The 17,495-nt window shown below is 36.6% G+C and overlaps 1 protein-coding gene across 2 annotated transcripts in view; it reads right to left on the bottom strand.

The window, feature by feature from the left end:
• Positions 1 to 387: 387 nt before the first annotated feature.
• SP3 (Sp3 transcription factor) overlaps positions 388 to 17,495 on the bottom strand; it is a 34,696-nt gene continuing 17,588 nt past the window's right edge. For both annotated transcript variants that reach the window (XM_069861094.1, XM_069861096.1), the window contains 3 exons: positions 10,995 to 11,187; positions 4,450 to 4,646; positions 388 to 2,148 (listed from right to left, as the gene is read on the bottom strand). In XM_069861094.1, the coding sequence (XP_069717195.1) occupies positions 1,832 to 2,148; positions 4,450 to 4,646; positions 10,995 to 11,187 (707 nt within the window). In that variant the 3' untranslated portion in view covers positions 388 to 1,831. The remainder of the gene's footprint in view (positions 2,149 to 4,449; positions 4,647 to 10,994; positions 11,188 to 17,495) is intronic.

Raw genomic sequence — 17,495 nt, 5'->3', positions numbered from 1 at the left:
TTCTTATTTCTTCCTATGCTTTACGCAAAAGGCCATTATTCCTTTTAGCTGTAGTTCCCTATCAAGACTGTCTGTATTGTGGCAGGGGACATAAATGCAACTTTATTTTCATGTTCTACAAGATATGTTTCCTATGTTTCCTTCACTTCCTGCCCAGCTTAAGGTGAAAAAAAGTTACCACTACACCAATGTAGTATATAGTCCATGCACATATGATGGGGCTTTTTAAGAACAACAAGGTGGTATATTACCATCTCCTTGCCCATAAGGAAAGGAAACACCATTTCGACTTCCCACCATCTAGCACAAAATAAGAAAACATTTCAGTCTATCAAATGCATTAGGAAATTACCCCTTGTAGTTAACAAGAATTACAGTAAACTCAAGTCAAAAGAAAAAAAAAAATAGTGTTTTATTAACTACCACACTGTTATAATACACTTTAAACGTACAATAAGGTAGCCTTTAAATTTGAGGTGGTTTTAAGAATAACAAATGAACAGATTTCCAAATGTTTGTAAATAGGTGAACTGCAGTAATTATTGTACATTTTCTGAAAATGGTATAGCACTTACAGACTGGCTATATAACTTTATTTTGTACATTTTTCTATAACTGAAAATATAAACAGTAATTAAAAAATAAAAAGAAAATTCAGCATAATAAAAAACATATATGTTTATCAGTTAAATGTACTGGATACATACAATTTTTAAAGGAAGAAGCAAAAAAGGAAAGATGGCTGATATTTAAATGCAGGTTGACTAACCAAAAACTAAACAACAAACAAACAAAAACCTCATAAACCCCCTAGTTCACTATGACTATATCCATGTGTTTGGGAGTACTGTCAGTATGGAAGTGATTTTTCTGTTGTATTTGCATATGTTTTATTTTACTGGTAATTTACATAATGGCTTTTAAGGCCCTGGCAGACAGATGTTTTTTGGAAAAAGATCGGATAAAAATCACTGCTGAGACGCAATACACCTTATTTTTGGTCCTCCAATGTTCAAAAGAAGGGATATACTTCACTATAACATTTGCTTTACCACTCAAATGCCTCAACCTATACATATTTTTTTTTAACGTTTTAAGCTTTTTAAACATTGGTTATATTGCCCACCTTGGTTATTGAAAGAATATTAACAAGACATCATTTTGGCAAATTAAATCTTAAACATGGCTTTTCAACAGGATTTAAAAGGTGACTATCCCTACAGTTCCATGTTAAAATGTAGTTTTCAAAATCTTACAAGAGTAATGCTTAAAATATTGTACATAGTTAACCTAATTAAAATAATTAGCTTCAAAATGACAAGTTGATGAGCTAAGTAAAGCCTACACTATGTAACATTTGCCTGGAAACTTGATTTGTCAGTTATGCATAATAAAAATTCCAGTCATCAAGAAAATTACAAAATTTCTTTTATCATAACGTGATTTCTTCTCACCCATCAACTTCTTTTATCTTACAATAGATAAATACCAACATGTTCTCATTTTTTTTACACTAAACCACACAGGATTGATGCATTTGGTTAGACTACCATTTCCATCGTTAAATTCTTTTTTTTTTTTTTAATATAACTTGGTAAAATTTCATCTCTTCTAGATTCCAAAAGTACCTACAAAACCCATGCAATTTTACCATTTTAATATACTATGGAATATCATACAAAGTAAGGCATTTCAGTGTCATGTATAACCAAGTTACTGTCAATCCAAAAATTTTTGCACATCAATAAAAAGATATCTAAGAACTTAGGAACAATATTCTTCTCACTACTGTATAAAAATAACCACAATTAATAGGTATCTTGTGTAATATTTATTCCATTGTCTCGTTTCCCGAAACTGTGACAAGCTGTAAAGGTATTTCAGTGTTGGTAAGAATATCCTGATTGCTGGTGCCAGATGTATTAACAGTTCCTATTCCTGAAACAGAACCTTGTTGAATATTTGCAAGGATAAGTGTTGTTCCTCCTGCAGTAATCAAAGTATCATCAGATGTTGCTTCTACTGATGCCAGCACTGTACTGCTGGAGTGAATACCTTTTTTATTCTGATGCGTTTTAATGTGTTTTGCGAGGTGGTCACTTCTCATGAAGCGTTTTGAACATTCTGGACACACAAATTTCTTCTCACCTGTCACAGAAGATAATAAAGAAGATGTTTTCAACAACATTAAAAATATTCCATGTACATCAAAAATTGAGATAATTTACTGCCTTATTTTAGAGTCAGAATTCTAACAACATCGATACTGAAGAAAAAAACAATCCAACATGATAAAATTCTGTGTTAAATTTCTAGACACCTATTTAAATCCTTTAGCAGAATTCACATATTTTTCTGTGTCTGACTGAGTTTGGGGAGATCTTTCAGGCAAGCTAGAGAATATTGCAATCTCATACCCTCAAGGCTGCTAGCTTTCACTGCAATTATTACCAATAAATAACTTTTCAGAGAACAAAATCTGCCAAATGATGGGCAGGGAAGATGATATGAGCTCCTGCAAAATCACATGAGAGACTAACAGACATGATCACGGTGCAATTCAGATTTGAAGGGACCTCTGGAGGTCTCTAGTCTGATCTTTCTCTAAGCTATGAGGTCAGACCTGGTTCCTCAGGCATTTATCCAGTTTGTTCTTGAAAACCTTTAAGGATGGAGACTGCAGAAACTCTCTGGGCATCCCGTTCCAATGCCTGTCTGTCCTCACAATGAAGAGATTTATTTCTATCTGGTCTGAACCTCTCTTGTTTCAACATATGTCTGCGGTCTCATCCCACCAGTGCACCACCATTAAAAAAAATCTTTGTCTTCTTAATGGTGGCCTTGCAGGTACTAGAAGGTTGCTGCTAGGCTTCCCCCGCCCTTACTCTTCTCTTTGAGCAGCTGAATGAGTCCAGTTCCTGCATCTTCTTCTCAAAAGGCAAATGCTCTAGCTTCCTGATCATCTTGATAGCCCTTTAGTGAACTCAATCCTGTTGATCAATGTCTTTCTTATATTGGGGGCTGAAAACTATAACCAATGCAATATTCTAGATGCAGTCCAACCAGTACTGAGAAGAAGGGAATAATCACTTCCCTAGAACTAGTGCCTCTGCTTCTTTTGATACAGTCCCAGCCACATTTACTGCTGGCTCTTGTTCATGTTCTTGTCTGTCAAGACTTCCGGGTACTTTTCAGTAGAGCTGCTTCCCAACTGGTCAGTGCTTAACCTGTTTTGCTGCAAGGGTTAATTCCATCCCAGGTGCAGTACTTGGTGTTTATCTTTGCTGAATTTCATAAGATTCATCAGCCCATTCCTTCAGCCTGACTCCCTCTGAATAGCAGCCTTGCTCTCAAACACACTGACTGGTCGCCCCAGTTTGGCATCATCCGCAAGCCTAAGAAGCGTGTGTTCTGTTGCCTCCTTCAGGTTAGTGAAAAGACGTTAAAACACGTCTAAGGATAGATCTCTGCAAATCTCTACATTTTATCGGTATGCAGGTACATTAGGAGCCATTAACCATACCCTCCGAGCTGGATCATTCAACTGGTCTCAGGTTCAAGCATTCCAAGTGTCTAACAAGAGCATACCATTAGGTACAAAACATGAAATATTTTTCATAGACGTTGCAAAGACAGCTGTCTAAACAGTGTAAGTGCTGATAATAGATAAATAATCTATTTGCTTATCAGTAGGTTTTTCAAATTATCTAGTTTTAAAAGGAAAGCATCCCACAGAATGTAATTACGGGTTCAGTTTGTAGGAAAACAGGTAATATAGACAACACATTTGAAACAAACCGGTCCTTGAAAAAGTGGAAGATCTAGACTAATTTCTTCTCTTTGTGTTAGACAAAAAGAGAAATGTGAACCTGGAGTTCCTAATGGGTGGTCTAACCATGAAATTGGAAGATGTAAAATGATGCACCACCACACGCTTTTCCCTGATTTTGTCAATGACACCTATTCTAGAGGAAATCTAGCCATCTCTTTTTATTTTTCTTTTTTTTTTTTAATGAGAGAAAATTATTGAAGTTTTAAGCTGGAAAAGGAGTTGTAATCTGGTTCAAAACAAATGAAATGCATTGCTGAATCTGAATCAAAGTATTCTAATTAAGCTATATTAAATGGAATTGTAGAATGGTTTAAGTTGGAAGTAACCCTATGGATCATCTAGTTCCAACCTCCTTGCCATGGGCAGGGACATCTAACACTAGCTAAGTATTAGCTTAAGTGTCAGTTTTGAATCAAGAAAGGTAGCCATTTTCCCTCCTCAGAACTACTAAAGAAACTGAAGTGTATACATAGCTCTTAGTAGCAGCTGATTTTAGAAAAGTCACACCACATTAAAATCAATCCAATATAAAGGTCTGTTCTCTTAAAAAGTTACTTATCCAAGCCCTTTCCATGACATGTCTTTAGTTAAAGACACCAGAATCAAAGACTGAAAACCTGTGTGCGTTCTTCGGTGTCGCTGAAGCTCATCACTGCGAGTGAACCTTTTACCACAGAACATCCAATTGCAAACAAACGGACGCTCTCCAGAATGCCAGCGGAGATGAGCTCTCAAATGTGAAGTTTTCCCATATACTTTGCCACAGCCTGGTATGTGACAAATGTGTTGCTTCTTTTTTCCCAAGTTGGTGCCTCTGTTATAAAAAAAAGAGACGTTACTCATTCTAATATGTTGCTCCTAAATACTGGTCATACATGGAAGTGAGATTGCATATACCAATAGATCTGCAAACAAACCGAAGAAGCTTCCAGTTTTTGTTTCAAATACAGTCAGAATCCAGTGTACTCCATAAGAAACAGGAACTAAGTTCTATAATGTTTTCCCAATTCAGCAAAAAACTATAAATTCAACAGCATGTGAAATTTAAATGATAGAAGTCTAATCTTTAGCAAGCATACACATATATAAGTTGGAAATATAATCATTACATCATACTACTTTGATGTTGAAGTGCCCTTATTTTAAATTTCTCCCAGTCTGAGTTTTTACCATAATCAAAGACAGTTTTGGCAAAGAAAAATGCATATGACTGCGACTGCCAAAATGGAAACTGGAGATTTTGGCAACTGAGAAGAGAACAGATGGGACTTCTGGCATCTTGGGGAAACCTGAGAAGCAGTTTGGGGTTGGAGGACAAGCATACTAACTTGAATATTTCCACTATTGATCTTGCTGGCTTTCACAGTTGACCTTGCTGACATTTAAATAAAAGCCTTAGTATGTAAGAAAAAAAAACCAAACCATCAAAATGAACACAATTCACAGATGGGCATAAACTCAGCAGTCCAGATCAGACAACTTTAAGATGCTGCCTTACTGAAATGGTAGGCGATTGATTCAGGGGAAGCACCTAACACAAAAGCCTAACTTGATGTTAGCCAATCCTAGAATTTGCTGCTGCTGAAAGGGGCACATCACGGAACAGATCCGGCTGATGATGCAGCTTTATGAATGGTAAATGCTTGTACAAGGTAGGAGATCGGAAAATGTAGCCAAGCATTAGGCCACCTTGTTTATCAACAATGTTAATAAATAACAACTTAAGTTGATTCTGAAATCATAGTCTTGGGCACTCCATTCTCCACGACTCCTTATACAATTTTCAGATGCCTCCCTAGGGCAATTTTTTTCCTTAAACTAGGTGCTCAACGTTTGCTCAACTGTCCAGTGGCTGAAGGATTTTCTAAGTAACTATCAGACCCAGACTGCCATCCCTGCATTCAAAACAATGCTAATTTACATCCCACAGAAGTTTGGGGCAAAATGCACATACACCTTAAGGAGCTAGCACTTGGAGAAAGCATTTCTGAATAGGCACAGAAATTAACTCACTCTAAAAACTTGCGCCATCTAAAGAGAATTCCAATCTAAGCACATATGAACCTAAAACATTCCAGACAGTCCAGAAAAGTAAAGACTTAAAGTTCAATTGAGTCTTAGAAAATGTTTCTAAGAAGTCTCAATATAGATTAGTCTTCACGGTGCTACTTTAGTCATTTTGTCTTAGAAGGAAACACTATTCCTTTTTCATAGTAATTATTCGTCATGACAATGTAGGTTTTGACATCAGAACAAATTCAGTGGCCACATAAGTAGAGAGTCCAGAAGGCTTTTGACCCTAGCAGTAGACTCATATGAGCCTAAGGACATGGCAACAGAAGAGATTCTGCTTATCTAACTTTTTGTTGGCTTATTGCCACCCCATAATCCTTAGCCTCACAGAAGTTCACCTGCCTGTTCTATCCAGTTTGTTTATAAACATTTCATGCAAAAAATTCTCTGACATCTGATCTGACTTCTTAAGCTCTTCCACCATTATCAGTCTTGGCAAGAATACTTTGGACTTAATTTTCCTTTTTCAAATGACTTTTTTGGAACAGGACAAACGTTGCTTTTTTTACATCTCCTACCTCAGTTGAAATGTCCATTTTTGGGAACCTTTGCTACCCCTGAACTGTCAGGTTCACGCTCTTCTATAGCCTTCTCTCAAGCCAAGATCAGAAAGCAAAATTAACTGCAATTTGAAGTATTTAACTGCAATTCGAGGTAGTTAACTTCGTACTATGCCACCTACACAAAAGCCCAACATTCACAAATTCTGAGCATTCAGACAATTTCAAAGGCAGGGTCTACGTTCACCTTCATTTAATGATTCAGTTCTAGACAGCTCTTCTTCAGGTCCTCTTGTTTAGTGCCTCAAGGCATTCAGCAATTGTTGTGCAAGGCAAAGGAACAGCCATGGCTCCTCTCTATTATATAGTCTCGGTAACGGAAAAAACTTTCCACAAGATCCTGCTCTATCTTTAATTGCCTTTCCAACTCCATGTAACTCTAAGAAGCACTCAGCCTGTGCTTATTATAACAAATTGTATTCCTGTATTTGAGAATATATTTCTGTATATAAGGGTTTTTTTTTTATTTTGTCCTTGCACTTTCTCCAAGCATACTACAGTCTTCCCCTCCACAAGAATCAGTAAAAATATTTTGTAACTTTGCACAATACAGTACATAAATGTGACAAATGCCATGCAATCACACCAAAATTCCCTTACAACAATTTCTTAAGTCAATCATTTGAAGTTGCTTAACTGCACCTTTAGTCTAGACTGAAGGAAACCAAGTTTCAACTCAAGATCAGTTTACTGTGCACAGGTGATATACCTATGCAATTCAAAGCACCTCGCATAATTGCTAACAGAATTCTTTCACAGACTCTGAAGTTCAAAGCGAGGGAAAAGTTAGGGATTTACAGAATGACATCCATAAGTTGGAACGAGTAACTAAGTGTACTTATTCGATACAATTTCATGTAGGCATCTGCATGTTTGCTTCATATGTGCTCTATACTGACTGGATTTGAGCCAAATTCTATCTGGACACTTTGCAGCTGCGACAGCCCGGCACTATGCCGGTAAGAGGCCTTTCTTGTATGTCATGGTAACAGGCCTTTCTTGCTTCACTGGCCAGTTAACCATCCTAACTCCGTGAAAGAATATGCCTCAGGCCTACCCCTTGACTGAAGTCTTCAAATCAGTTAGTATTGAAGTATTTTCATAGTACATTTCAGCTTTATAAAGGCTGGAAGCCAGGTTTCTCAGTAATCATGCAGAATGCAATGGTTTCACAAGAAGTCACTCTAATCTGCTGAGAAACCAGACTTTCAGTTTCAGAGGTAAAGCATACAGTTATTAGTTATTGTAAGAATTGGTATTTTAGAGTTATGTACCTGAAGTGGTACGCGGGAGCACTGTTCCTCTATAGATCCAGGCAGTAGTATTACATCTCAGTGTAATTCCAGATCTAACTAAGAAGATCTAACTTTCCACGTAACTTCAGACACACTAACTAGAAGCCTCATATAGTCTGTTTGAGATCAGTTATCCTTTGAGGTACATCTCTCTCTCCCTCTCTACTTGCTTAACCTTCCTTTACTCTATAAGCCTGAGGTTTTAGGATTTTAATTTACACATCTAATGCATCATCCTCTTCCTTTCCCTACACCCTCAAGTAAGGTAAAGATAATACTGGCTTCCTACTTCACAGGACTAGTACAAATAGAAATCCTTTGAAGACTGCAACGCAGTCTAATTCTCTATCTAGAGTCAAACAAACCAACCAAACAAAAAACACAACAAAGAATAACCCCTCAACTCTACTTTGCTACCAGAAAACGGAAGAGACAAGAAATATCAAAACTAAGGCAACACAAAAGATTAAATGATGATGAAGTCTGCATATGTGAAGCCATGTACTACCTCTTCCTACCCTATTCAGAGGATAGGAGGGATAGTATTCATTGACTGAAATGTTATTCAGGATCTTCATACTGATGCAATGTGCTTTTCTTAATACCTACGTATTATATAACTACTATCTTAAATATAGAATTATTCATTTACCCATGAGTTTTTTCTCTCCATCATGGCACTCAGAACACTCAGAGTGTCTAAGCAATTCACAAACATTAATAAATTTATCATCTTGCAACACTCCTGTGTAGTGAACTTGAACTAGTACAAGCATTTCATAGATACAAATACAAGACAGAAAGAGATCAAGGTCAAAATCGTCCAACACGCACCACCCTGAGGTGTCAAGTTCAACATATGAGAAGCAGCATATTTTCTTAGAGTACTGTAGATATTCACAATTCAGCTCAATTGACTTCAAATGAACTCAATACTTCTGCACCAGAAAAGGTGGGGTGGACAGTCAAACACCTCCAAAACTTCAGAGCCCTGTTGCTGCAGTCCCATATCTCATTCCCTAAATGCCTTCCAACTCCTGCAATAAGAGAGGCAGGTGCCAATCATTACACCATCCTGATGCATCCCCTGTGCATCATCCATCCTGTTCACTGAACAGCACTGGGGTGACATGAAAAAGATAGTACACAGTAACGTAATTAGAAACCAAATGATAATGTATCTGCACAAGGGGTTAAAAGTTCCCCAAGGTATCTTAATTTCAGCATGTGCAAAATTCCAAATTTTCAATTTTGCAACCTTAACATCATTTTAAGAATTGTGAATGCTGTCTGAAGAAATTTATAAAAGCAAATGTGCTGTTATATGAAACTCTGCGAGTCATCAGCAGAATTGAAAGACAAATCAAAATTCAAAATTACAGCACTAGAGATAAACAAGCAACTGTAGCAGCTATGAAACACGATCAACATGTATCAGAAGGAGAAGAAAAATATCCCTCCAAATGGGCTTACTAATTTTTGCTAGACTCTGAAGTACTTCTGCATTCCGGCGGGAAAGTTGCTCTAGCAACGGTAGACACTTTCATTCTTTTTCTGTTTCTCCACCACCGTCTACTTCATTATCCTGTTTCTATTCCAGTCTTAATTCTTCTCACGTCCTGACTTCTTGTTCTACTTTTCCTACTTACTTTGTACATTTGATGTGTCCAGTTCTTCCTTTACAGTGGAGTTCAGGTTCTCACCTATCTAAACTCTGTTCAAGCTCTTAACTCCTTCCCAAATTCACATATGTGAGTTTCAGTCAGATTACACCCTTTTTGAGAATTCATCCAAGCCACCTCTCAAAAAGATTCTCTCTTGGGCTTCAACTTTAAAATTTGGTGTTACAGCAATTCCACTTAGGAGGAAGATGATTTTAAACTAAAGATGTCTCTAAATTAAAGCCAGTGGAGTTCGGAACAGAACACAAGGAAGATGAAACACATGAAATTGCTATGTTTCCTAACAGTACAGAGAGTGCAAATCACATTTTCAGAGCTGTCTCCCAGACTGAAGCAAACCTCAACCCAGAATGTACTTTGGGCAGATCATCATGGCCAAGTCAAGGTTCACCAAGAACTTTGAAACATCTGTGCCAGGTTTCAGTGAAATTACACACAGGAATTTAACAAGAGGAAGGCGAAGGACAAAGGTGCAGTATAACCTTAACTGCAGATATTATCGCTAGCTTAATTGGTGATGTAAACATATGAAAGGATTTTTGCTTTAAATGCTTAATGTGGACTCAGCATGGCTGCCTAAGACATTACCTCTCTGTGATTGCAATGAAGGTATCCAGAATATACAGGAAAAAAAACCCAAGAGACTTGACAATAGACATACTTGGTCAGTACCTCTAGAGCCATAGGACACTGACAGGTTCTTTAAGAGAACTCGGTGATTTACACTGTTAGTTCTCACATAAATAAGACTTCCATTGTAAAGAAGTAACTATTATTAAAATGAACTAATTTTAGTATACTAGAAATAAGCCCCTGCACAATTATATCAAGCACAAACACACCTAAATCCTCGCTTCCTCTCTTATATTCATAATCAAGATCTTTAAAAAGAAGCGGTTCAAAATAGAATTAACTCTTTATAATAACAAAAAGCTGAAGAATATTGTCATGAGATGTAGAATAATAAAACATGACTTTCTATGCAGCCCTGAAGTTTTATATGAATTCGAGCTTCATACCTTTTTGTTAGCCAAATCTCCACTATGACTGAAAACAATCAATTCAAAGTTTAATATTTGGAGTTATTATACAAACCTTTTTCTTAGGAAACTAGTCAACAAGAAAACCAGAATAACTGTATCTTTAGAACACACTAAAGCAATCAAAATGTGGGGAAAAAATGCTCAATCAGTAAGGAAATGCAGGAACACTGGATTTAATCAAGTCCTTAACACATGATAGGAAGCCAATCACAGATGTGCATATTCCAAAATATTTCATTTTCATGTTATTTACAGCAATGTTTTATCCCCCTCACTTGTACTAGGTGGCACGTAACTCCAGATTTTTCCAATTAATCTCAATGGAGTATAATCCACTCATCCACGAAACCCAGAAATAAAGATGGCAGTCCTTTACTGCATAAGCTCTTTTGCATAAGCTTTCAGATTTATCTCACTACAGACAACTACTGTTACTAATGCTCCTTTTTATCTTGTTCATTATTTGTTTTCATCATTACATACATTCCATGACACTGAACATTTCCCACCTTCCACCACCTTCTTTGCAGTTGGGACACGTGCAAGCGACTCGTCGCAGTCTTTTTCCTTCTTGATGCGGTTGGTCCCCTTCCTCATCCACCACCTGTACTCTCAAATGTGTCAGATCATTGGTATTCAGTGTAGAATCACCACTGAGCTGCCACTCTTCTGGATCAGGCTCCTCTTCTTTAATCCTAATATCTGAGGAAAAGAACAAACACAGATCCATAAGTAGCCCATTAAACAGAGAGAAGAAAACCATAATGATCAAATCTTTTTACTGTTGAGAGCACTATGTCAGCCAAAAGTCAACATCCTTTAGTGCATACCGACATTGCTTCTGTGCCCTTGTAACCTGTAACGTATTTAAAAAGTTTACCTTACTATACATTTCAAAGCAGAAGACAAGCTATAATGAAGTATTAAGTTTAAGTTTGAACTGTTCTTGGTAGAGGGAATGCTGTCACCAGGGGGATTTAGCTTGCTTGAAACCTGGGAAAAACTTAAGAACAAGAGGTTGGATGGAGGTTGAAAAAAATTTAAATGCATGTTTCAAATGATCCCAAGTAGCCATTTATGTTTCCACAGAATTTCTCAATTAGTGTGAGATGCAGTAGAAAGAGCCTCTTTTCTTCAGAAGTTTTCAGTATGCACAGTGATATATAAAGTAATATGAGAAATCAATTAAAAAAAAGGGTTTGACCTATGAAAGATGAAGATATTGAAGGAAAACAAAAAAAATCATGCCTTTGTTCCATTTCCCTGTTCTCACCTCAAATTCATGTCTTTTCCACTACTTATGGAGAGGAAAACATTTAGGAAAGTATGTTAGAGAGGTAAACAACACATAAGCCACTTCAAAGTTTTGATGAGCTAGTAGTCAAAATAGGTCTTTGTAGTTTCATGGATGCAAAAAAGCATCACAGGATGGACATTTGCAAGTATGAGTATTCCCTCCCTACAGAGCAGTCATTCAATCTAATCTGAGTATTAATCACAGCATCATAGTACACTACTATAACAAATTTACATTTTAATAGGAACATTTTTCCCCTTAGACACTATTTTGGATTTCCAATAAGCTGAAAGTCTAAGTCTGGATTTCAAAAAAAAAAGACAGCTTCTATATATCGTTTTAGAAAGTTGAACCCCAGCCCCTTCTTTGGTTCAGCAGGGTAGTTTAGTTTCTATGCTTTTCAGTGTAAACTATTAGCCACTAGCACAAACTAATAAGCAAACGATATATCGATTTTTTTTTTTTTTAATTTTTGGTAGAAGCTTTTAACTAAACACTGTTTGTCTTTCTAGATGCATTTAAGAGACTGCTTTCTCTGCAGAACAAACTCAGTTATCAAGTAGGTTTTTATCCTTAACTCAAACCCCACTCAAACACTGAAACCTTAACTGAGCACTGTGGTCACTCTGAATCTGGGAGTCTGCATGTCAGCCATAATCCGTATCATGAAGGCAAAGCTGCACAGATGGCAGGATAAAAACATAAGAAATATTTTGCTGGGTCAGATCATAAGCAGCATCTCATTCTGGTAAAGATTAGGAAAGAAATGAATGGTAAAACATGTAAAGAGTAACAGTCGCTTGGTCTACCTTCCAAATCATCTCCAGCATTCACCAGTTTAGAGACAAAGTATGTGGCTACACTCAAAAATTTGCTTCATATTAATAAATTTTCAGTCCAGTCTTCCAGAACACCACAGTCTGCCTTCCTTTTAGTTGCACATGTATAGCCATTTGTGGGACTGTGTTGTAAATTACACCACTGATATAACTGAAGTTAAAATACTTTTCTAGGAAACCACTGCATTGGGAAGAGAATTCCAGGTCAGAAACAGGCAAGTCTGAAATATTTGTCTAGTTTGGTTGCAAATGTCGATGCTAGAAATTAAATTTGCATGAATATGACACACACTGAGGTGTGGGAATCCAGGAGCACACTCACTGTTGCTGACTCTACACATGCGGTAACATCCAGCAGAACTACTAGGGTAAGCTTTGGCACTGTACAAAGTCACCTGCTCACTGAGCTTCACTGTTACCATAAGGAGTTCCCAGTTTCAGACAGCAATGTAACAAATATCTTTCATGTCAAGACCTAGAAAACGTCTGTGGTGACTTCTAGTTTTCTGCATTAGCCACCAAGCTATCTTTCCTATCAAATTAAGTAATTTTCTGAGACTCACCTATGAAATTGTTTTATTACACATAACAATTTGTATATACACATAATTCATTTTACATAGACAAATATTAAAACACTATACAACATTAAAAGTTTATAAAATTGATCTTTCAAATTGGATTCTGCTAAGTATACTGATACATCTACTTACAGCAACTTCAGAAGAAAGCAAAATGTTTCACACCAGTATCCAGGGCTTTCTGCCTTCAACTCACGCAATGTTTGTCCTGCTTCGCAAATTTTCAGCACGACTTCCTTCCACTCTTTTCACCAGCATCTCTATTCCCATTCCCTCTCAATCACCACCATTATTGCAGCAGCAGAAGGGCTCATGATAGTTTTGTAACAGTGGAAGCATAAATGAGCAAATTATAGTGGGGGGGAGGACAGACAAAACACCTCTAAGAGTTAAGGAAACTGGAGAATATCATAATTTGCATAGACATATAATAGGTTATAGTATTATTTTAAAAAAATGCAAAACAAATAAAATCCAGGTAGTTCTGTGTATAATTCTGTGATTTTCCTGGTTATCTTGGTATGGCAGAAAGTGTAGCTACTGCTTTAGGCTTTCCTCAGAAGGACCATCTACTCCAGGCACACAGAAAAGTACAATGTATACTGGGAATTTACAGACTGGACTTTTTAGTACTTATTTATGCAGATTAAACAAAATTCAAAGAAATATCAAAAGATGAATTGTCTATCTAGCCTCTCCAGCAGAGAGCGGATTGTATCAATTCCCACAGTGAATGTGATTGTCTTAACAAGGTCCTTAGAACCAAGGAATTTGTTGCTGTCCATGTAGGTTTTACATTATTGCAAGAGATGAGGGAAAATTCCATCATTTTGTTGGGCAGAAAGGTGTGCTACTGTAATTTAGACAACAATAAGAAAATTAAAGAATAGAAGGGACAAACCATGGAGAAGAGCAAAAGAGCAGAGTCTTCTCCAATGCAATGGAATGGGAGATTATGCAAGTTCACCTAGACAACGACTCTGCATGTCTGCCGTGCTATTCCCCTGGACATGTTCCACTCTGTCTCAACTGACAGAATACTAGGTTTTTACACATACTCTGCAAAAATTGAGCCTAAAAAATTTTACATAATCCCTAAGACGATGCGAACAGTGGTAAATTTAAGGCAACTTTAATTTTCTACGAATTAAACACAGGTCAAATTAAGGTTACATTTTCTTTACTACTATTTTGTTTCCATTCTTTCAAATTTTCTATATATTCTTCCTTCTTAATTAAGTTCAAGACCTAGTACTAGGTAACCATGAAGAGGAAATTCAGAAAAAGATATAACTTCAAACTGTCTACAGATTCTAAAGACCATATATTCTGTTCAATTTCTTGGTATCTAGTAAACTAGATTTCTTTTAGGTTTTGCTGTCCTCTAAAAGGACAGAAACCAGTAGGTGTACAATATTGTTGCAAAGATAGTACTTCATAGCCACAGAAAGGCCAGACCTAGCTACAATATGGAGCAAGTTTAGGAGTATTTGGCCAATAAAAACAATAACCAAGAGATTTGTTTAAAGTTGTTTAGAGAATAACTGAGAAGATTAAACTATGTAGATGCGACTGCAATTTTAAATGTTCTTGAGTACATTTCAACTATATTTGGCCAATAAAAACAATAACCAAGAGATTTGTTTAAAGTTGTTTAGAGAATAACTGAGAAGATTAAACTATGTAGATGCGACTGCAATTTTAAATGTTCTTGAGTACATTTCAACTACAGTCTAGTGTGTAGAGAATTACTACTGCCCACTGACACATCCAAGTCACTTACCTACTTCACCATCTATCAGCTGAATGCATCAGTTAAGCTTCATATTCTATCGTGGCCTGTTTCAAACAGGACTTCAAGAAAACGCTATTTTCTTTAGATATAAGACATTAATTTACTCAACAGCATTAGAAATGGGAATAAACTGAGATGGGAGGTGGACACAGTGCAAAACCACTTCATTTGAGAGGACTATGCCACCACTTTGACATTTTTAAGTATCTGCCCCTGTAGAAGGTCACATAAAAGCACTCTCAGTATTACCTGTAAATGCCTCCAAACTGTGGGGTTCTATCTTAGCTGCTTTTCCTAGACACTGAAAGCCACCCTGCCTTTTTACTCAGATAAGCTTTACAAGTTCCTGATCTGAAAAGCAGAAACATGGTCATTCAACCAAAAGCAGATTTGCAGCAGCATTGCACATACCTTCACATCAATTTCCTCACAGCATCACTAATTGACTGTCTGCAGTTTCAACATCTTGTAATCTGTCATGCCTATTCATTTATTTTTACAAATAGATGCTTTCCTTCCCATCCTTACCAAGAAAACTGATATTAATTCCCATCTCCTTTTCATCTTCTCTCGTTAATTCTGTTTTCAGGTTTCCCTGCAGTACAACCCACATTCCCCAAGTATCTAGACACGTCTTGCCTTAATCTCTGGGTATGAGGAAGCTTTAAGCACGATGTTCAAATTTCTTAGACAGCATTCATTCCCATCTAAATTAAACTACCTAAACTATTTTATCTAAATTAAACTCTCCCTACTACTTGGCCAGCTGTGCAAGTCTTTCAGAGAGAAAACTCAACAGTGTTAATGATTTCTACTCTTGATTTGCCCCAAAAAACAAAGTGTGAATTCAGGTATTTTTATTAGATTTTGTAAGATTTTAAGTTTGTGAGGAAATCAGCTGTTGTGTACAAGTCTAAGAGCAGGACTTCACAGTAATGAATATTTAAGCAATACAAGCAAAAATATTAAAAACAGAGCTATGGATATATATATTTTTTTTTGCAAGAAATGCCACACACGGCATTTCCAAGTGATCCTATGCATTATTCTAAGCTGATTATTTAAAAATTTTAATCATGAAAAGTACTTAAGCCAGTGATACCACAACACGTTATGCATCGAAAAAGAGTTACTTACCCTACAGTAACTGCAATTCTTTGAAATGTGTTGTCTGTAGAGTCTCAAGATTTTGGATTCTTATAGGCAGTAATGCCTGCTGCAGCCTGCCCTTATTTTTATCTTTTTTCCCATGGTTGAAAAAATAATAGGAAATAACTAGAAAGGGGGGAGAAGAGTTGACCGTGCTCAATATAGATGAAGTCAGAAACTGCAGAAATAGGCAAGAAAAGCAGGAGGACACAGAGAATTCTGTGACCAAGGGGGTTAAATATTCCTACATTATAAGTGTATTAGGCTGCTGCTACAGTCAAACAACAGAATTCTCGGCAGTAATTCAGGAAGGCAGAGCTGTTCAATAATTTCTGTTCTGTATTTAGGTAAGAGCCAGACAACGGTCCTATCAGTAGACGAGAATGAAAAGCTCCCCGCTGATATTAAGTCAGGAAGATAAAAAAAGCTACTGAAATAAACACTTAATAAATCAAGAGCTTAGGATAATTTTCATTCAGTAATTTTAAGAGAAGGCTGAAGAGCTCTCTGCAGTTTTAATGCTGCAAGCCTTTGACCACAAAAATGCTCCAGTGGGTTAAAAAAAAGCTAGCACTGTGATAATACTACAAAAAGGGTAAACAAAGACTCAAAAGAAGTAGGGAAAGAATTAATGCTGCTCAAAATGGGATTATGGGAACAATTAAATTTAAAAGTAATTTTTTTTAAATCAGTGATAACAGCATTGTTGATATAATATGCTTGAGTTCTGCACAGCAAGTTTCTTATTAGGATACTGTAAAACATTCTGATTAAGGAAAATGAAGTACAAAAACATACATGGAATACATTAATTAAAAACTGGCCTGAAGTTTAAATGCAGATTGAGAACTATAATTTCTGTATAATAAGTAATGAGGACACCCCATGACTATGTGTATTTATTCCTCCTTTTTATTCCTTAAAAATTACTAGCTTTTGAAAAAAAATGTGCCTTCTACAATCAATCAAAGACAATCCATCTACAACATAGCCTTATCTTCAAGAGGGCAATCACAACTAGGATCCTAGCACCATTCTTGGCATTATGAAAAGACTGCTGTTATCCTTGGTAGAAACTTCAGATGCTTTTTATGAGCCAGATGCACTGACAAGTTAACTTGATAGATAAGAACCAAAGTATGTGATACTGCCTGCAGGTACAAGGCACGAAACCTGCAACAGAACTTTAAACTATGGTCCTAAAGAGCCGAGTCTGCAAAAAAGACAGAATATTAGTTTCCAGCCTTCTTTTTAAAAGCAGTACTGGAAATAAAATCCATTGCCTCTTTCATTTGCCATACATCCCTACAGGTATAAACGTTTTCCTTTTGCTTCAGGAGTATTAGTAA

This window comes from Phaenicophaeus curvirostris, chromosome 7 (assembly GCF_032191515.1).
Source record: "Phaenicophaeus curvirostris isolate KB17595 chromosome 7, BPBGC_Pcur_1.0, whole genome shotgun sequence".
NCBI classification, from domain to species: domain Eukaryota; kingdom Metazoa; phylum Chordata; class Aves; order Cuculiformes; family Cuculidae; genus Phaenicophaeus; species Phaenicophaeus curvirostris.
The sequence above is the reverse complement of the archived record's forward strand: the minus strand, read 5'-3'. Positions and strand labels throughout refer to the sequence as shown.